The following is a 22,454-nucleotide window of genomic DNA, read 5'->3' as shown; positions in this document are numbered from 1 at the left end:
GGGCATCTTTAATGTCCCCAAGGTAAAATCCCAGAGTTCTCAGCCACACGAGTTCTCCTTTCTGGCTTAAGTTAAAAATAAGAAAAAATGAACTAAGTCTTTCTACATTTGTGTACTGTGTGCGATCAACAGCACCCAACTGTCAGAGCTTGCTTTTCAGGCTTTACTGAAAGCAACTCTTTCTTCACTTCGCTTCCCCCAGTGATAAAATAACAAAAAAATCCTATCGCTTCATTTTCTCATCTCCTTCCCACAGTCCATACCGCACACAGTTGAAATTTCTGTTTCCATACTTGCACAATCGTTCTGTCTGATAATTCTGATTTCCCAGTAAACTGAAACCCTTCAGGTTCCCTATTATGCTCTGGTTTTGGGGCTGCCTTGCTTACCTATTAATCACGCTCTTTTTCTTGCTAGAGGGGTCTCACAAGACTTGGTGCTGCCGCAATATTTCATGTACTACACGCTGGGTAATAACATGCAAGAATGTATCTTTCTAAAATTAATTCCAGCCAAAACCACACCACTTCCACTGATTTCCCTAAACATTAAATATCAGTAAAATTAAGATGTTTTAAGATCACAAACATATGTATTTTACAAAAGACATTACTATGACAGCTAAGAATCCTAATATCTGAAACTACAACCTCAAGCTAAAATTACAAATGAAAAAGAAACCTCTCATATCACCACTGCTATCGAATGTAAATACCTGCTATGCCCTGATTACAAAAACCTTCCGAACAAGTGCCAAAGTTGGTTTCTTACACGGAGACACTGACTAACCTTATTTCGAAAACAAAGGAGGGCAAGTCATGATATGTCTGTTTTCAGAGTGTAATTACAGATAACCAATTAAATCTTCCTTGAAACAGCCATCATAAAAGATCCTGTATTGCTGGCATTGAAAGGCACTTTTACAATACAAAACCAGAAGCAGAAATTCGAGGTTGTAGATGAAAACAGCATGAACTACCTTGGGCATCAACAATCAGCTTCATTTTGACTGACAGGATACTCGTTTTATATTTCTTCCCAGCTATGTGTATAAATAATTTCCTGTACCTAAGAAGCAGCAAGAATGGAAAATAAGGTGTGTAAGACAGAACTAACACACAAAACACTAAAATTTCGCTGCTGGAGGAGCAGCGTACAGCTTGAACGTACACCATTCACGGCCTTGTGTCAATCTCTAGAATAAAAGGATGCTGAAGGTTTGATCCCATTGCACATTTACCTTTAGAAGAAGTGGCTTTAAAAATACGGGCCTAACACAGTAAAAGATAAAAATTCAATCAGGATACCTGATTATACATATACCTCCTTCACAGACTCCGAAATCTACTGAATTAGCCTCAAGTGAAACAAAACAGGTCTTCATTCTCTATCAGTAAAAGCAAAGGATCTTTTAATATTAAATTTATAGTAAAGAGTTTCACTCAGAGAAGAATATTTTTAGAACTGCAAAGGTACAGCAAGCATGCATTCCCATCTGAAGCAGGAATTTAGCACTTGTTTGAGATACCAGTTTAAACTTAACCACTGGTTAGTGACTAAAACTCAGCCTCATGGCTGAGGCCACTATAACTAGAGAAGTGTTTTGTACGTAAGGCTTACTTCTGAAAGTTAGCCAGTGACTGCTAGTTCCTGAAGGACACGATGAATGACAGAGCCCTTTTTATTACTACTTAAGCCATCTGTCTGCACGGTCTCTGGACATGCGCCTACAAAAGTCCTTAATGCTTTCAAGAAATCCACCCACAGCGTCTTAACGATGGACTTCACAGTCCACGACTGCTTTACTATTTTTTGAAATTGTGGCCCGCTGTGATGCAATATTAAAGTAGCTAACTAAAAGTGCCTTTTTTTTCTCTAGATTGGGTGTCCCCTATAGATGAGACTAAAATATTTGAGAATTGAAGAGATTTAGCAATTTTGAAAAAACAATTCACTCTTATTAAGTATGTAAATATGGATATGTAGCCTAAATATGTATCTGGCTGTGTAGATTTGGGCTGTGGCATACAAACATGTATATTTTTCACAATTTCCTTTTTTTATAGATTTCCTAACTTTCGCTTCATTTTCCCCCCCAAATTACTACAAACTTTAGAGTTCATCACTTCATATTGGAATTGTTGCAAGATAAGCCCATAATAAAGATCTCGCTTGTGAAGACCTCACAAGTAAAGAGACACCTTCATAAAACAGTTTTAACTTAGCACCCTAGACTACTCTTTTTCTGCCACTAAACACAAAGTGTTATTTGCAAAGGTTTTACTAACATGTTAAAAAAAAAAAATCAGCAGATTCAGTTTTGAAATTGGAGACAATGACAACAACTATTACACATTTCCTTTTAAGATGTTACCAAAAGGGTCACCAAAATAGAAGCTTCCCCTTTAGCTATTATTTTGAATACATTTGTGAATATTTCAGTAATTTGAATGTACATAAAAAATAAACACATATTAAAATAAAACAGGCCAGCTTGGCTTGATTAGGTCACCAATGGAAAATAAAGATCTTCAGACAAACATTTGTTGCCTATCACTGGTCTCATGAAAATTTTTTGGGAAGTGAATGCTGTCTCCAAACATGATAAATCTGAATTGATCACTAAGGCAAGCATAAGCATCTACTGCTGACTAAATACTCTTTTACTAGGATAACTAGAACACTGATTAAACATTTCATAATTTCACCTTAAAAGTAAAATCTAACTTAACATTTGTGATTTGTTTGAGTTTATTACAAATATTCCAAACTCGGCAACGACAGCAACAATCACTTACTTCTCAGATTTCCCATTCCAGGAGTCAGGCTCATTCTGGGAGGCAAGGTGCTGTGATAAGGTGGAGTAGTGCTGAACAAGATATCATTTGGCAAGGCTTGGTCTAGCATCGAACTTCGAGAGCTAGCATATGAAGATCCTCTTCGATTGCTACATATACTCTCATCAGATAGGGTACGATAAAGTGTCCTCCGCGGAGAAAGGTTTCCATAAAATGAAAACTAAACATCAAAATATGAAGATATAAGAACACATATTACTGGCTAAAATAATTCACATGATCATATCCCATCATCAGTTCTTGGGAGTATTTTTCTGGGCAGGCACTCTGGAATTCTTGAGCTAATACAGAAGATCAGAGATTTGTTCCACCATATCAGATCTACTGGGGCCTCAAAAGAGTTACTGAATTGGATTTTCATACTTCCTCCTGGTATTTTGGAACATATCACCATCAACTAATCAGATACTGCGTAGTTTTATTAATTCTGAAATGTTAAATGAAACCTCCATAGCCTTATGACAGCTGCATTTTCCAGAAATATATGTAAGGTTACCAACTCAGGCAACATTTACTCAAGACTACACAGGGAACTGTTTGATTTTAATTTGAAATGACTATGCTTTAATGTTAAACATTCTGAACTGATATATGCTGCCATATAATTCACTGGACGATAAAAGTGACTTGACACACTGCACCTCTCCAGATATCAGGAAATAGGCTTAGAAAAGAGGATAATAGAGTTCAGTGAAAACTGTTTATGCATTTCAAAAAGTTACTTAAACCACAACCCAAATATCTACAGTAAAACAAGCTGTTACTGTATCGTAAAACTGGGCCATTCCACTTCATAAGGCATTCTTCAGCACTGCAAATCCACTTATTCTTCACATCTACAAAGGTCAGTTATTGCCTTAATTATTTTATCTCGTTTGCCCTGCATATAACAATTGAATGTCCTGTCCTGTTTTCTCTGCAATTAATTATGAGTTGCACACTCCCTACACAGAACATATGCTTAAGAGTGGTAGCTTTTTAAAACAGTGAATATAGCATAGAATTAAAGACATCTACATTGTTATATTTCTGACAAAACTTGCTCACTGATGAATACTTCTGAAAGGAATACACGGAAACACTCAATCATGCCACAAGACACAGTCTTTACACAATACCTAAATATACTTCACAGTGCTGGTTTAGGAAATCATCTACCTTGATGACAATACAGAACACGCTCAACTGTTTGAATGCTTAACTACAACCCAGAGAAAATTGAGGGAGATACTCAGATTCTAATATAGGAAAGCACCAAAATATGACATTGGTTCTAGAGATCTGCCTGAAACAGATATGGGGCGTGGGAATAAACAACATCCAAAACTTTATTTTAACACATATGTAAAACGATCACAACAATACACATAAGCAGCATCCCTAAATGAATGGATAGAGGACATACACAGCATCCTTAAATGAATGGATAAATGGTATCCTTCTACAAGCAGTGGTTGAAGAGTATTAAAGGACCCTGAGGTCCCCAATTAGGGACCACATTGGGCAAAGGGTTAAAAGCCTTCACCCTCTGAATCGAAGGGTCTCCGATCCTCTTCCCTGCACTCAAGATTCCCAGCAAGCATCCTGCTGCAATTCTTGGCTGTTACTCAAGTCTCCTCAACCTTATGCTGCATCTTCCATCTATAAAGGTTGTTCGTTAGCTATCCAAACATGTTGGATGTTAATTGTTGGAGCTTTAGAGAGTTTCCTTTCAGGGTGCGACAAAAATTAAATATTACCTAGAGGGCTCATTATTCCCTGATCTACGAAGAAGGTCAAACCAAATATGTTATTTCATTCTGTAAAATCTTACATATTCAGAAAATTCCTGTAATTTATGTCAGGATGGCCACACTTTTCTTATTTATGTAGCCAGAAACATTGGCAGTTCTTGAAATCATCACAAAAAAAAATTATTGTATCAATCATAAATTATAAAAACCTCTAGGACATTATTCATGAAAATTCAAACGCATATAATGCATACTTAACATACTGCACATTAAAAAATACATAGGATCTGAATTTTAAATTCAACTCTCCATTTAGAGGATTTCCATGTGTTACTTTTGTTCACATGTGATGATTATGCTATTTAGCACATTGTATAAACACCGTGGGTTAAGAGCACATTGAGTTAATATCAAAGTGTGACAATTATCTCAAGTACTTTAATTGCTTTGTGTTTTATTCCACATTAAGCATAGAATTCAGAATAATTTATACTTTGAGTAGTAGTAAATTTTGAGTTCTCTATCCACTTTTTGTGAACTTTTAAGTATTAATGATTGTCTTCATACTATGAAGATTAGATGTATGCTCTCCGCTACCACTGACAATTACACCTTTTGAGTAGGTGCCACTGATACCTACATGAAACTGTGATTCAGACTTCAACCAATTGTAGGTACTGAGTAGTACAGGGCAGGGGAAAGCGGGCTACTTTTATTTATGTGCCTTAATATCATATGAGGTGTATAAATTTCGGCATCCATCCTTGAAAACGTTACTTTTAACCTTTCAAATTAGAAGTCAGTATCTCAACCTGCACCTGTCTCTGCTCAAGCTATGCAAAGACAGACTTAAACAAATGCTGTATTTCATACATAATCACCAAACTAGATAGCATTTCCAGATTGTGTGAAATGATATTTTGGGACTGTTGGTCAGTATTTATAGCATCCCCATGGAATATACTTAGCTTGTACAAAATGGTATTGCCTTCTCTATAGCAGTTTTGGGAATACCAGAAATTAATGTCTAAGGTAACTGTGTCTGAGATACACAGAGCCGAAGAGAGTAGCTAACCTTTCTTCTCCCCTCCTCCATGGCGAGGCTGTCTGGCAGCATCAGCTTCAGAAAATCTTCTTTGGACAAGACTTGCTGGCTTTCATCAATAGTATTCCTCACAGAAGTTTGGAGCGGACTTGCAGACACAGCATCAATATCATCATACACTCTGTTGAGACAATTGGCGTTTTTAGGAAGAGAAGCAATAGTGCTCTTGGATTTGAAAGACTGCATTCATCTTCTGGCATGAAGTACAAATTGCTAGAATTATCTCCTGAAACAGCACACTCTTATGTAGAACATGGTTTTGATCATTTTATATTTATGAAACTGTTTGCGGGTCCAAAATGAAATTCTTAAACCATTGAAAAATCCATTTTAGGAATTCTAAAGAACAATTTAAAAAAGCATAATGTTTGTGTCTCCTAGCTTGCCTCTCTCTTGTTTACACACCACACTTCTCTACTGTTAAAGTTGATTTATATCAACATTTCCAACAGTTCACCACAAAATATTTTAACTTTTACTTCCTTAGCAAATAAGAAAATCAATATTTCATAGCGTGATAATGTATCCAGCTTCACAACCTGGCAAAATTACAATGGTCATCAATGGCAATGCTTGAAGTGTATTGGTAATCAATTGTGCCATGTGCCAAACGTATTTTATTATTAGCAATTCCATAAAGCTCTTTAGATAAATAAAAGAGCTGTCTTCCTTAATTATCAGCAGATAAAAATGCATTTACAGTCAACAAAAGACTGTCAGACAGAATTATTATCTTTCAGCTTCCTTCGAGTGAGAAAGGGAGAGAATTTTAAGAGGTTTACTCTGGAAATGCAATCGAAGGAACCAGAGATTCCCAATCAGGCAGAACACACATCTGAAGCCATTACTTACTGCCAAATGCAGCATCATCAGTGACTCTGTCTTCAGCAGACAGGAAACAAGCTTTGCTACGGTAAAGTGTAATTCTCAGTGAATTAGATCCTATGGTGGCACAACATTCAGCAATTGACCTGATTTTCATCATCATTGCTAATTAGAGATGTTATTTTATTTCAACATAATTATCCTCAGAGAAATATTTCCTCTCTGTGATGTATAGAAAGCTTCCATAGAAAGAAAGAGGTGAAGCAGTGCTGTACACCATGGAAAAATCTGAAAATATTTTCTGATATATGAAGTGCTGCCATATTCAATAAATATTTCTTAAATAGAACTAGCTCTCGGATGATACTTTTCTACATTGCTGTGGTTTCAGTCTAAATACCATGATGCACTATGCAATTTTGTTTTAAGAGTTCCATTCAAAACAAAGAGAAATTGTTTCAGGAGTTCATCAACTTCAAAATGCAAAAATTTGTGAGAATCAATGAAGTTACCACTTTTCAAGTACAAATACTACTACAACTGAACAATTTAAGCAATTAAATCACTGGGGGTAAAAAAAATAAAATCACCAGTACAGTAACACAAAGAAACACAAATAACCAGGACAGGAAGGCAGCAACATCTAGTTTTGAAAATTAGGAATTTAAGAGCTTAACTTCAGGCTCATAATTCATAGCACATATATTCTAGCTTATATCTTAAAATCTTGCCATAGATATGCACATATAGGCAATATGAGACATTAGATGCAAATAAACCATTCCCATTAAACAAAGAGTAATCCCACATTAAACATCTGAAAATCAGGTACTGCATGTCATCTTGTCGATTTATGGAGATATATAGAGCTGACTATGATTTATTGAGAGACAGAATGGAATAGCTTATGTCCAAAAAGAAAGCAAGGAGGTTATCCGAGAAGATGATTTTGAAGATAACAGCAATTTAAAGGTTAGTTTTAAGTAGCAGATTCCAACATTACTTATTACTGCTGTAGCACTGGGCAAGTATCTTCTCTATCTATATTTGAGATACTGCATCTTTTCCTTAGAGTGGAAGCTTTTTTCTTCCACCTAAGAAGAACACATTTCTCATGAGCTATTCCTGTGTTAAGCTGTACATGTAGCTGTTCGTTAGACTGCTCTGAATATTTTTGTCTAAATGTCACTTGCTAGAAAAATATGTAGTTCTATGGAAGCCTGCACATTTCATAGGGTCTCGTGAAGAGAGGGTCAGATATAGCCACACTTAATCTTTTTCTTGTGGGGTCCTAACCACCAGTTTGTACCTGTTCATTAAAAACAAAAGTCAGAAACAGATACCAAAGAACCACTAAAATACCCCCAACTGGCACTAATCTTTAAAAATTATCTACCATTGATCACCAACACATTTATGGTCATCTGTAATGCTGATGTAATAGGCAGGAAGGTAGTAGGGTTTCATAGAGAAACATCAGGAAGTAAGTTTTTTCCAACTAACTGAAGTTCCTGAAGATTTGTAGAAAAGGTCTTTAAGACATTAATAAAATTGTACCTTCCCAATTGTTTCTTAGGGATGCAAAACGGAAATGTCTGACATAGAAAGTGTTTGTAGGCACAAAGGTATGGCTATCAGCTTGCTTCATTTGACACATGGGAAAAAGATGCAGCTGGATAGAATAGAGGAGAAAACAGTATCCTGTGCAGTTATTGTCTTTTTTTCTCTCTTTTTTTTTTTTTTGATACATAAAGGTACAGAAAAAAGCCCAAACATTTAAAAGTGAAACAGAATTTGTAATTTTTCATTTTTCTATCCTATTTTAAAATTTCTTTTCATTAGCCTTCTTCCCCCAACAAAGTCAAACAGAGTTCTTACTCATGGCATTCAGGAACTTCAGATTCTTCAGGTGTAGGACTTCCTTCTGCTTTTTTCCATCCAATGACATATTTATTCACTGCTCCTTGTCTGTGGTATGGTTTTGAAACCGATCCAGAAATCTGTTGACTACTATTCTGCGACACGATATAGACTTTGGAGGTATCAAGGGAGCCACTCTTTTTAGAGCAATGTGTTGATGGGCTTCCTGAACGATGTGACCCACTGAAAAAGGAAAGAAAACACACAAAGGCAAAAATGAAATCTGCTACACAACAACAAATCGGAAACACTTCGCCTGGTATGCAGCTATAATTCTTAATGTTACGTTTTTCTCAAGGTTAAAATCAAGGTAGTAATATTGGTACAGTAATTTTCTACATACCAGCAGCGCATACATTAAAGCTCTCTGAGAACAGACTTGTGATGAGTTTCTAAAACAAGTAGTGTATATAATTCAACTTGTTGAAATGCCAATGCAAACTGCTATGAAAAGCCTAAATTCAAGACATATGTATAGAATATGCGCATGTAATTTAAAGTAAATCTGTTCATACACATTATTAATGGTATAATTCCATTTACCTCAAGAACTACATAGGGAATTACCCCAAATACCTCTCCAATTATAAAACTTATGCACTTTTCCACTTCATGTTAATTTTGCCAGTTCACGCCAGTTTAAGCCGTGCCTTTCATTCAGTACCACTGAGAATTTAATATTAACAGAAGTAAATTTCAGTTCAACAAAAGCAGTCCTCTGGATAACTTTAATAGCCTCTTCTATTATGAATAATAGCTCTAGTAGTCAGTAATGAAATTTTTTACTGAAGACTCTAAAAATGATTTAAAAAGAACTAAAGCAAACACTTCCTTGAAGAATAAATTTCTTCTTTTCATCTTGGAGGTGAAGTAAGCAAAACATTCAGAAACCAAGTGCCTTGCCCAAAATCAGAGTCTGGCACTTGAAGCAGCAGCTCCTAACTTTTGTTGTTGGTTTACGAATCCCAAACACAGTGCAATCTTTTAATCCAATCCCAAGAGGATTAATTCCCAGAGGACCAGAAGGTGTTGCTGACGGTGTAACAGACACGGCTACTTTCCTGTCCGCGCAGAGACAAATGCGAGCACTGCACACGCACAGATGTCATTAGATCAAATGAAAATGCCTACTGTGGAAGAAAGCTGAATCATTAAGGCAATGGATTAATAATTTTGGTCACAGTTAGCATGCTCATTTAATCTTAAAACCAATTTATTTTCTCTCCTCTCTTCCCTCTTCCTCCCCAAAAAGCAGAACCAAGATTATGAGGTTTTGGGGGAAGAAAATAATGCGGGTGATGTTTGTGGATGATTTGCAAGCTTTTTTGCTTGCAAATAAATTATGTAAAGATGTGGTGAAGAAAGTAATTCAGTTATGAAAAACTGAAATCTAAACATCAAGCAAACATTGAAGCACAGTGTAAAATACATAGCAGACTGACAGCAAAGACAGTAACCAGAGGATGTTAGACTTCTATTTGTAACTACATTTAAGAAAAATTGAGCATCCAGCCTCATTCTGTAGGTTTTATGTAAGGGAATATCTCGGAAGTGGAGAAATAAAATGCCTATAAAAGCCTGGGTTTAGATAATGAGTTCAATGCAATGGTTGGAACAAGCAGCATATATTTTTAGGATCCAAAAGATGTTCTATGTAAGAAACAAAGCAAAACTAAAGACAATGAAGCTGAGCTGTTTCAGCTACAGTAACATGAAGGTATTTGATAGTTCATGTGCATAATTAATATAAATTAGGAGAGATAAAACCATTAATAACAGAGCTGTGAGACATAGTGTTGTGCATAGCTCAAGTCAGTCTTGTAGTTTGAGATATTGTTTCCCACAGCAGGTTTAAGTCTGTAAATCTTACTCCGACACTACAGTATTAGTTTTTTCAGGGAGTTCTTTATCTGATGATGTCAGAGAATCAGGCCATGATCTTTCAACCAACCAACATCTTGTTCATTGCACTTTATCTATTCAGCAAACAGAATACAATTTTAATAAAGAAACGTTGCATTTATAGATCAATGACATTCCACCAGTCTGTAGGCTTGTTTCTTGAAGTTTTACACTGTTTAGCTACTGCAGAACAAGTTTACTATTTAACATTTGCAAAATAATTGTGAATGAATGCCTCAATAGTGTTAGAATTTCATCACTATAGATTATGAAGAAATACCAACTCAGTGTCTGAGCAGTTAGAAAATATATAGAGGATTCAGCAGTAGATATCACATACTTGTATGTTAACTCAACTTTCTTACACTTATTTGAACATGTCACTGTTGCAGCATCACAGCTATAAAATGAGATATTTTTTAATAATGTATGTCTGTGGGTGCTGTATAGGTGATGTCAGCTTTTAAATCCAACTGTAAAATCATTTATCGCTCCAACGTCATTTGAAGGATATGTAAAGTTTAAATAAAACAGCTGGGTCACATAACATAAGTCTGACATTTTCCTACAGCAAAAGGATTTGGCATGCAAATTAGAAGGTGATCATTGGAAATCATTGCTATTGCCAAAGTGGAATTGGGCAATCCTAATGTGAGTCGTCATCTCAACAATAATTACTACTTTGGAAATGCCTAGGTAAACTCACTTCAAATCCATATGGTTTTGTTTTTTTTTTTAATTTTTAATTAATTCATAAAATGTTTATTCCATAGAAGTGAGTAGCAGATTACTTAATGGCTTCCTGGCACTTTAAATACAACAGCTGCCACACAAGTGCTGAGAATACATATTCCAGCCATTAGAAATCTATTTCAGCTCATTATGATGAAGTCCTAGAAACACAGAGCTTATTTCTAGCGCTTTAGAAGTCTCAATATATAAAATCAAATCTCAACACACACAAAGCAGAGTAAATCTGGAGCTTCTGCATTATCACAGGGGTAGTGAAAGCTTAGTGTGAAAGTATTTACCTAGTTTTCACAATAGTCTACACTATCTTCTACAACTTGTAAAAAAAAATCTAGACATCAGAGTAAATATACAAGACTAATTCACTCATGTCAAGCATATAACAAAATGAGGATACAAGGTATTATTTGGTTATTTTCCCGTATTGATTGACATTGAAAACAGGAAAATCAGAGGGAAAGAACAATTTCCTTCCATCTTTTACAGAGTAAAATCTTAACACATAGACCAAAGCTTCAACTTCAAAGCCACCATAAAATGGGAATTGGGAGATAAAGGCAACCAGCTGTAAAAGTGTGCTTTCAAAGTTTGCTTTACAACAGATGTACCATGCACACATTCCATTGGTAACAAAAAGAAAAGCTGAAAATCAACCAGAAATTCAGTTCAACAAACAAAACTGTAAAGCGTACATCACAGTAATGTAAATTGGGGGGGATGGTATGCAATGCAGTTTCACTACACGTAAAAATTGTCCATTGCAATTTTTGTGACTTCTCTCAGCGTTAACTCCCAGGTAATTTGTTGCACCATACTAAAAAGAAAAGTACTTGAAATAAGTTCCACCTGCAAACTTCAATTTTACTCAGGGATGGTTCCCAACTTTAAAAACCTAAGCAATGCGCACAAGGTCACATATAAAGTCTCCATCAGATCTGGGAGTAGGGCTAAGCTTTTTAGGCAGAATCATCAAAAATTGTCTGAAAATTGCTCATACAGGCATTTAAATAAAAAAAAAAAAAAATAAATCAAAATCAGTTAAGCGCACCTTCAAAGAAAGGCAAGCAGAATAACAACAATGAAAAAGAGTTCTCTGTATGTTCATCTATAATCCATAGTCCCTCATTTGTAAGAAACACGTACCTGGAATGAGAGGAGATTTCACTTAGGTCTCCCATACTGCCTTCAGCCGTATGACTGGTAGAAATAGCAGAGGCATAGCTATGGACAGCATAGATTTTAGCTGGGTCATCATCTGGCCCAGGAGTTTCAGAAGACTCGGTCCACTGCTCAGTACGACAATGTACTCCAGACCTGCTGCCAGCAAGGTGCAAAGGGGCCAGGAGAGGAGCAGGCATGCAGGGAGCTGTATCGATTCCACTGTCAGTAGAAGCTCCCTTTATATATGTTAATCCAAGCAGCTCAGGATCCATCAGATCTCCAGAACCAAAGTGTTTTTCGTCACTGTTGCTGGATGTATTACTGGATAGGGTGTTGCTGCTTGAGTGGCTTGAACAGCTTTTGTCTCCAATCTTAACAACGAGAAAACAAACAAAAAAAAGAGCCCCCTCAAGTTAAATAGTAAAATATTTATTTTCATATAAATTACTGAATTTGTGCCATTCAAAGACCATTTTATTATTTTTTACAGTATGCTATAATACAACCGCAAAGTATGAAAAGAGCTAATTATACCACCAGTTTCTATGAAATGAATTGCACAGCTGGCTAGACACATTAAAGGTTGATGTCACTGCAAATAAAAAGGCTCTAGTTCCATCTTCTGTGGCAAATCTTAAGATCACACTTGAATTTTCTGATTATAGGACCTGCTTAACATCCATAAAATTGCATTTCTGAACAGTTAAAATGAGCATTTGTTAAAGCTAGAAGCACTGGTAATTATTTGTTTAAATAAGTTCTACTGCAAATCTGAGAAAGACTGAAGACTGAATTACGGTTGGTTTTTTCTCAGTGCGGGTGAAATACGCAGCTTATTGGATCAAATCCCATCGGATGTGTGGCGAGTTAAACTGAAGCCAACTGCGAGGTATGTGTACCAGATGAAAGCAACCGAAGTCACGGGGCCCTGAGCTAAGTATGGCTATGGAAGTGGAATAATTATGTCAGGCATTTGTGTCAATAAAGTGGGCGGGTTTTGGTGTTTGGTTTTTTTTAAAAAGAGATTTTAGAGAGAGTTGGATTAACTTATCTATGTGATAGAATAGCCAGAATAAGGGCAGATGGACTTCTATTAGGGCAGATGGACTTCCATTAGGTAGAATATAAGTGCGAAGGGTGACTAACTTTTTTATGAGATCCTCCTCCTAGCAGATGCATAGAAACATAGCTGCTGCTCACACATTAAAGCAGTTAGACAAGGCAGCCTTTCCAGAAATGATATTTCTATTCCATATGGAAATTAACAGGCCTCATCATTTGAGGAAATTATTTTAGGAAAAAAAGGAGGGGTTACATTTGCATTTGTTCTAACCTTTACAAGTTGGCTGTTCCCTTAAAAACAACGAACAATTGATAAAAATACAATGAGTTATTTTTCCAAGGAGAGGGACTGGGAGAAAGGTGTCTGGAGAAAAGGCATGTCACTTCTCACCGCAAAGGTAAAAAGGAACCAAAGTGGAAAGAAACAAGGGGCGAGGGGGAGCTCAAAGGCATAAACTTAGCCTCAGAAGATGTATTGCATGTATGAACCTTCCCCAAAATTTCCTATAAGTCGCTGAACGTACACGCTTAGGCACCTTCCTGACCCTGCAAGCAGCAGAGAATCTGGACACCAGCTATTGACATAGACATCTCAGACTGCTCAAAGTTCACTATGGCCATAGCTTAGGATCACTTTATGCACTCCCTGGTGCCAAGAGAAATTATTGTATGAAAGATCAGCATGGTCCCAATTGTTACATTTTGTTCAAGATTGTGCCATGGAGCAAGATCTAATAAAAAAAATTTTTAAAAGGGCAAAAACCACCCCACCAAAAAACCCAAACCAGAAGGAGTAGGATATTTATTCCAGGACAACAAAGAGCGCTTGAGTTAGGCCATAAAATTCCCCCCACCCTTCTTCCTCCAAGTTAAAACTGATAAAAAGTCAGCACAGACAGTTTGTTTTTTCTAACGGTTAAACATTTTACGGAGTTCTTGTACGTTTGCTGTAGCCCTCAGTGTGAATTTCACTGGCTGGCAGAAGAGTCATATGGCAAACTGAGCTGAACAAAAAAGGGATGCACGAGAGAACGTTACAAGGTCCTTTACTGGGTGATGACTATTTTTTCCTGGTTTACAGCATCTAACACAATAGTCTCATTTTATTAGCGTTACCTTTATGATAATGCTGGTTCTTACCTTGTACAATCTAGTTCTTTTGCACCTGTACTACACAAATGCTTACGCAGGCAAACACAAACATAAGCCCATGATGAAATTTTGTGTTCAGATCCCTACCAGCCTAAAAACACGAGAGCTGCCATTAGCATAAAACTCTGACTGAAGTTAGGCAAACTCATCATTTAACTTCAGTACACTGATTCTAGCTTCCCATCAACTTTGGCTTAAGATAAAAGAAAGTATTTTTGTCTTCACGTGCATAATTTTACAGCGTGATCCTGTTTCTGATAGTACTTTTTTTTCAAGAAGTATCAAGCTAGATTCTCACAAGGTATCAATGAACATGAGAAACTGGCCTCATACTCTTACCAATATAAGCCTACAAATAGTGTACAGATTCTTACTACATACAGCAGGTTTTTCCATGTAACAATCACCAAAAAAAAAAAAAAAAGGCCGTGCATATCATTAGTGTACTTTCCATCTGCCATTACTGAAGAGAAGCCACTAAACTAGGTAGACTAGAAATCTGTTCAGCATTCCCAACACACAAACTACATTTTTATAGTGCTTATTGATAATTATACTGCATGGCTATTTCACACAACATGACAAGTGGTATGGTGAATATATCTTTTTTTTAAAGGATATGAAATACTTCACAGATTAAGCAAGCTAGTATAAATGAAGCTGTAAATACACAGCCGAGTGTAGACTATACTCGTTTTATCTCCTCAATGCCCCAGACCCAAGTCCTCTTGGGGTTCTTAGTTTATAAACACAGATTAAGCACACTCAATTAAACCAACATCGAGGTAAGCACACTCTTTGCCTCCCAAAACACACAGTGGTCTTCATAAACTACTAAAACATATTTTTAAGGTATGTTTCTTTAACTACAGGGTGGGTTGGTTTGTTTGTTTGTTTTGAATGACATCCAAGTAAAAGACTTACATGTGAAAGTTTGTTTGGTGACTCCTTGCCACTGCCTTCTTTCTGCAAAGCCCGGTCTTTGTAGGAGCTCAGGACTTTAGTTGAAGGTGCATGCCACTTGGTTTCTGCCATAAATAATTGTGTTTTAATTTCTGAATGCTAAAAAGATGAATATACTGTACAAAGAAAAAAGGCACATGGCTTAGCATCAGGTTTCAAACCTGTACACTCTTTGGAATCAGAGACGTGTATCTTTGCAGAATTTCCTAAGATCTAGTTTTTCAGTGATAACTAAATGAAGTCCAACCTGCTTTTCATCATTTATGAGGCTTTCTGAAGCTCAGGAGTAGTTTGTTCCAAGTATTACGTAAATATCCCACACCATATTCCTTTGGTAGACTGGTCATAACAGTCCCCACTTTCACTGTTATATTAAATATATTACATCTCTTTGTGTATCAAACCTCCGCATCAGAAGGTGGCTGCACTTCAACAAGCAGTACATTGCAAAGAACATTTATTTTTAAGATGTAGTGGTTTTTATTACCAGAATGTCTAGTTCCTTCCAAAGTTTCCTCTCGTTCTCTGCCTCCTTCACATTCCAGTGAGCCTGAACCTTGGTGGTGGTCGTGGAGCAAAGGGGACTGGCACCTTTTAAAGTAAGCAGAAAATTAAGGTGTTTGGGTTTTTTTTTCCTATAAAACTAGTTACATGATGAACAGCAACACTTTTTACTCTTCAAAGCAAATATTTTGTAAGTGATTTGTTTAAACAACCATCATCCCCCTCACCAAGCACGTATAGTAACATTTCCAAACACTGCATGGAAATATTTACATGCAATTTTTTCAACAGCACACTGTTATATCTCAAGTGTGAACCGGCCAAGAAGATCCTGAGCTCCAAGAAGAAATGCGTTCTTGGGGCTATGAATCCAAAGGGTTTTGCAATGGAGAACTATGGCAATGTATGCTTAACCGCTGTATGAACTAAGCCACACAGACAGTAACCCTGTGGTTTTGCAGGTTTTCACGCTCAGAACACATAAGCTACTACCAGATCCATTGCTTTGTACCGTATTGCAAAAGTTATTGTATTTTACAAAGCAACACACTAAACCCAAGGTTGCTATTAGAAATAACTGTGCTGGAAAAAAGACACAAGACGCATTTTAATGTGTTTACTGTCAAAAAAATTGCTATAGTTTTATTTGAATCATTATCATCTATTTAGCTGCCAGAGATTGCAGTGAGTATTCTGAAATTCCTGAAGGAGTCTCCAAGATATTGCATATATCTGCTACAAGGAATATCTTATCCACAAACAATCATGCCAAAGCAATACTAAGCTTACAGACAAGGAGTCAAGCTGATGTTTTCAACATTCACATTTTTTCTGAAAAGTAGCTTCTGAAAGCCACGTGGCAAGTCGGGAATGCTTTTATATTATGCTGTGTAGGTACTGCCAAGCTCAACATTTCATAACAGGAGTGTTTTCGGCAGCTATATTATACTACAAAGCGATAAATTTCAAGTACTTTAGAACAGATGTCTCACATAGTATTTTTATAACACAGACAGTATATTAGGGTGGTCTTTTATACAGAGATAGCTAACTTCTGAAACTTCAGCACCAAGGGATCAAAAGGGATGTGAAAGAACCATCTATGGACTGCAACGGCCTTTCGGGGAGGACAGACCTCTGAAGAAACGCTTCCTTTTTGAGGAGAGATGCTAGGGAATGGATGCCAATGGAACAAGCACAGTAGGAAAGAAAACCTATAAACACCATAAAGATAATTTTTCAATCCAATATCCTTCCGCTGAAGCAAAAGGAGGAGATAGTATTATTTCATTCCAGTTCTCAGTTACTAGCTGATTCCTGGCCTGTTTCTGGGATAGCAAACCTAAGAACTGTTTGTTATTTACCTGACTTGTAAAATAACAATTTGGTCCTAAAGCGTTAAAGCAGTACAGCCTTAAAATTGTATTAGCATACATGTTACATGAAAGATCAGTAAACTTGTATGTCTTAAAATATACCAACAGAGTTCGCAAATATATCTATGATATAGAACATCCACATAAATATTGCTTCAGCAAGAAGATGCATGGGAGCTATAGCAAGATTAAAAAAACCCAATAAAATAAAAATCACCAATACCCGTCATATCCCACTTGCTGTCTCCACTGGCTGCTCCCGCTGGGTCCTGGGTCGCTGGAGGAGGACTGGTTGCTCGGAGAACTTCTGTAAAGTTGAGAGGAGTCAGTAACAGCGCACTGAGGTATGTGTGAGGTTTCAGATTTGAACTGGGCTGTGCTGCTTTTATCAAATACATTCATTTTTACAAATAATGCAGATGCAGTCTAAACAATGACATTCATTTTGGGAATATACAGTTTTAACTTAGTTTCATAAAACTTAAACAAGTATTTTTAAAGTATGTTATTTATTTCACCACTAATAAAATATTTCCAACTGAATACATAAAAAAGGTACAAAAAGAGAAAGACTAAGTGCCAAATCCTATTTTCTTACATCTAGCTTTACTTCCGAACAAGTGGGATCACTCAGAAGTCAGAGCAGCAGGATTAGGTCTCTAAATTTAATGTGTGGGAAGCTCTCATGATGAATCAGAAATGATTTTCAGTTGCTTTCCATGTATTCCAATTTTCAGCACAGTAATTTAGAAGCGGTAATACCAATACGTCTTTTATTTTATTAATTCTTTGACATTGAAGAACAATAAGAAAACATTTTCATGAATAGTATTATTTTGTACTTATTATTTAAACTTTACAGCCTCATGTCTTAATGTCTCGCATTACTCCTCTTGGATTTCCAGATAGTTGAAATGCAATGTCATTATGTCATTACCTTGAATTCCCTGTATTTCCGTTCTTTTTTTCCTTTTTTTTTTTTTTTTTTTTTTAAGGCTATCTGTAAAAATGAATGTATGTACTCAGGAAAGAGGTGAACAGAGGTAGTTTTGGATTTATGCGGAACACTTTCCCAAAGACATGACATTCAACAAGCAACTTTACTGTTCAGCTTGAAAATTTTAAAGCCATTAGCTATTATATTTTATCTAACAGTCAGACACATATACAATAAGTAGATATGTAGTGCCTAATTTCTCAGCATGTCTCTCTCGGATAAGTATTGACAGGACCGAGCCTCTCTCAAGCAAGTGAAATATTCTAGAGGCTACAGTTGAATTCAGTTGCATGTCCTTGCTTCTTCCCACCAAGAACTTTGCATTTCTTGTACAGCTTAAGTGAACCAGCATTAAGGAATAGGTAAGTCAGGACCCCATGTGTTTCCAGCCTCCAGACTGATGTTTAGGACACTGTCCTCAAAACCAGGACATTGGTTTGTACTACCCCAGGCTGAAGAGTGTGTAGATCCCCAGCCTCTCACGTGCTGGACAAGTGTCTGGCCGTTAGCCTACTAAACAAAAGGTGGCTACAAAAGGAGAAGCCCAGAAATCCCATCAGTGAATGCCTCGCACAGGTCCTTTACAGAAGAGTTGCAGCTGCCTGCTCTCAGGGCTGGATTCCAGACTCCAGGAGAAAGGACACACCCCAGGACTGAAGTACATGGAGACTTCTTGGTGCAAAAAACCAGAAGAGTGAATCTGACTGACGTTTCACTCTTAGGTACTCGCTACGGGCAGCTATCACAGAATTAGGCATTTTGTAAAAACAGGGGTAGAGCTCAAGTATATCCTTGTATTTCTCAGTGACTCATTAGAGGAAACTCCTTGATGAACACAAAGACATTTGGATTGCCTTCTCAAAGCACTTAACTCTCCTCAGGAGCTGTACTAGGAGCATAGGTGTTCAGCTCCCAGTTGTTAATTCACTCCAGGGACTGGGCACCTAACTGTTACATGTCACAGTAGTTCAACTGTTGCTGCTTAAGTCTTTTACTAGATCTAGCCCACATTTCCGTTGCTTCTTCCTCTTTTTATCTCCAAAACCAACTATTTCATCACTGACTTCACCGTTAGATCATTTTCAGATAACTTTCTGGTTTTATCAACCTGCTTCTCCCTCCCTGCACACTTCAATTTGTCTAAATTGATATTGGGTCTCTGACCCTCTAAAAGCTCTTCATCATTTTCCTAGCCTGAGTATACATTTTCACCCCTACAAGACTACTTATAAGTACCAATCAACCTTACTTCAAACTCTTTTGTTTTAAGCCCATCTCTCTGCCAAGCCATCAACTACGCCTCTTCCCATGTGGTGAGACCTTGCCAATTAGGTACCTCTCTTTTCAGGTTTCAAGACCCACATGTCACAGTTCATCATTTTCCTCTCTTTTCATTATTTATACTCTGTACCATGTCTTCTGCAGAACAGCACTTCTGCATTGCACTTGTTTAAGTGACACAGGAATTTCTTCACGACAAGAGATAGCCTCTGTCTTAGCATTTTTTCACATGCTTCACTTGACTGTTAGGAGAAGTGCAACTGATGTTTGTGAAGTTGTTTGGAAATGAGCAGTATGTCAGAAAGCTTTCATTTTTTCTCTGTATAGGCATACAGTATGCTTAATAAAGCTCCACAAATCCTGAAGTACTTCTAGACATCTGACACAGTCTCCTTATGCTAGATGTTACTGAGAATTTCAGTAAAAAGACATTAGGAAAAGCTTAAGTCCTATAACGGTATATGCACGCTTACAGAAACGCATCTCTCCTTTTTTCAGGGGGTGAGGAGGCAGGTAGGGGAGAAGGGGAATACAAATGATCAAATGGTCATAACTAGGGGTCTGCTTTCCCCAGACAATGAGACAGACATAGTTTCAAATATGTACTATTACCTGCATATATTTCAAACAATGTAAAAAGTCACTAATTCTTTTCTACTAAATAAGCTAGATAGTGTAGCAATAGCAGTAATTCATTATTTCATCCAGATTTTTTCCAAGCTATTTTAGACTAGCTTTTCAGTTTTTCATATCAATTAGGTATTTGCAACATACAGTATTTTTTTCCTTGGAAATTAGAACTACATCACCCCATGGAAAAACGGCATAAGCAGAAATAACTGCAAACAATAAAGGACAGAGGGTTCTGCTCAACACATACGGTTTTCCTAAATAATTCAAAGGTCAAATGTATTTATGGATTTTTAAATTTAAAAATAAATTTTCATCTTATGAAGAATTATGATTAAATTAGAACAGAGCTAACATTTAAGTATACCACCCTATCATCTAAGAGGTGTTACATATGCAAATCACAATCTCTGCTTTGTTTAATTAAAAGCAAAGCAAAGCATAAGGACCGGTAATGAGTTACAGAACCCTTTGAAACTATGCCAATAGCTTGGTAATGAGATTAAATAATTCATTTTATTTACACTCATTATTTGTTTAAATAGGCTCCCAAAAGGTTGGGGACAGGACATTGCTTTAGATCAAAAAGTCACGAGGTAGTTTCCCACTTTATTGACTTGGGACTAAAGGGAAAGGTCAGTGGTCCTTAGCAGTAGGACCCTCAGTACAGTCCACTTCCATCACCAACCACAAAAGTCACTCGTTTCAAGTAGAGGCAACTGCTCTTTAATACAACCTCAGAATTAAAATTACTGTCAAAACTCAACAAAATAAGGTTGGGGGGAAAAAAAAAGTATACCAAAGTTCTAGAAGGCAGAGATCTCTCAAGTGTAAGGCACGTGAAGAAAAGGACAGGCGTTACAGAGAGCGCGTATTACCTCGCGCCATCTGGCAGTTTTCGATCAAAGGAGGTGCTGCGAGGAATGGCTGTCTGAGCCTGCTGGAGAAGCTGCTGGCACTGCAGTCTGTCGGATGTTCCTAGGATTGGAGAGGCACGAGAGAGAGGCTGCCCGGCGGGAGTCGGCACCCGATGCCAAGTGGTATTCCTTCTGAAAGGGGTTTTATACTCACATGGGGTGCCTTCACTGTCAAGTTTGTATTCCACCATGGGTATACGACAAAGTTCTGAACAACCCCTGCGGGACAAATAAAAATGCTGATCAGTCTCACTGGAGGGGACAGAAAAAGAAATGTTGCATATGTGTATTTTTCTTCTGGGTGCCCAAAGGTGTTCATAGAGCATTGTATGACCCTTTGAACGCTTCAAAACTATCATGCCAAGCAGGTAGGAAACATTTCAAATTAAAGGATTTACTCTCATGGGCCCAAAGGTTTTTGAACTCTCTCTTTGCCCTACAAAAGGGGGAAAATATTAAACTTTTATAAATTAATGTGCAGCTTGAATTTTACACAATAAAAACTAGTAGCATTTGGAAGTCAGAAAACATCAAGTTCTTCTATAACAGCTTTAGTTTGTTTAAATTTCATAAATACACGATTTCTTAATGTAAAAATGTACACATCAAAAATCACAAAACATGTTTATTGCTTTGCAGTTAGCTAAATGTTTCTTAGTGGTATTGAGAACTTTCCTTTAAAATCCCACCTCGTCCCCACCCAATGACAGAGCATATACACTGTGATGCAAATGATTAAGTAGCATCTAAATATTTTTCTATTTGTTTTCAAAGTGTACTTTCTAATGCCTCTCTTCCTGGGGGTCTTTATGCCTGGAAGAGAAATGGGGAAGCAGAAGGAAGAGACAAATCAGACAGAGTTTGGCTTACAACCTCAACTTGAAGCTTACAGGGTGGATAAATATTAACAGTATTCCCAGAAAGTGTAAACTCAAGTAAAAGCAGGGACAGTGTTCCCCAAAAGATCGGTATGCCTGTGGGATATTTGTTGTTGAGTCAGGCTGGACTTGAATTACGGGTTACTGTTTCAGAAATTAGTTAATAGAAGCTTCATACCCATTTTAAGCCAGCACTGATTATCATGGCAGACATTTTATATTCTCACATACTCCGTTATTTGTCTGATAGGCAGTGCATACTACATTAACATCTATAAAGAAACACCCTAAATAATTCCAATGCAACGCATTAAGTTTAAACAAGAAATAGTGAAAATCTGCTTCTCTTGTCTCAACTACAATTTGTTCTATCCCTTGAGTTGAATCTTGTTCAAGCTTTGGTTTTACAGAAAACTCAACATTCACCATTTCCAACTAAA

General features: G+C 36.9%; 1 protein-coding gene across 1 annotated transcript in view; it reads right to left on the bottom strand.

The window, feature by feature from the left end:
- SIPA1L2 (signal-induced proliferation-associated 1 like 2) overlaps positions 1-22,454 on the bottom strand; it is an 84,358-nt gene that overhangs the window by 15,364 nt on the left and 46,540 nt on the right. Inside the window, exons 9-16 of the mRNA XM_009699946.1 lie at positions 21,098-21,355; positions 17,535-17,618; positions 15,919-16,022; positions 15,393-15,496; positions 12,237-12,625; positions 8,400-8,624; positions 5,667-5,817; positions 2,799-3,018 (exon numbers count right to left, since the gene is read on the bottom strand). Coding sequence (XP_009698248.1) covers positions 2,799-3,018; positions 5,667-5,817; positions 8,400-8,624; positions 12,237-12,625; positions 15,393-15,496; positions 15,919-16,022; positions 17,535-17,618; positions 21,098-21,355 — 1,535 coding nt within the window. The remainder of the gene's footprint in view (positions 1-2,798; positions 3,019-5,666; positions 5,818-8,399; positions 8,625-12,236; positions 12,626-15,392; positions 15,497-15,918; positions 16,023-17,534; positions 17,619-21,097; positions 21,356-22,454) is intronic.

The sequence above is a fragment of the Cariama cristata genome, unplaced genomic scaffold (assembly GCF_000690535.1).
Source record: "Cariama cristata isolate BGI_N322 unplaced genomic scaffold, ASM69053v1 scaffold4495, whole genome shotgun sequence".
In the NCBI taxonomy this organism is placed as follows: domain Eukaryota; kingdom Metazoa; phylum Chordata; class Aves; order Cariamiformes; family Cariamidae; genus Cariama; species Cariama cristata.
Note: the sequence above shows the minus strand (reverse complement) of the source record. Positions and strands in the feature narration are given on the sequence as shown.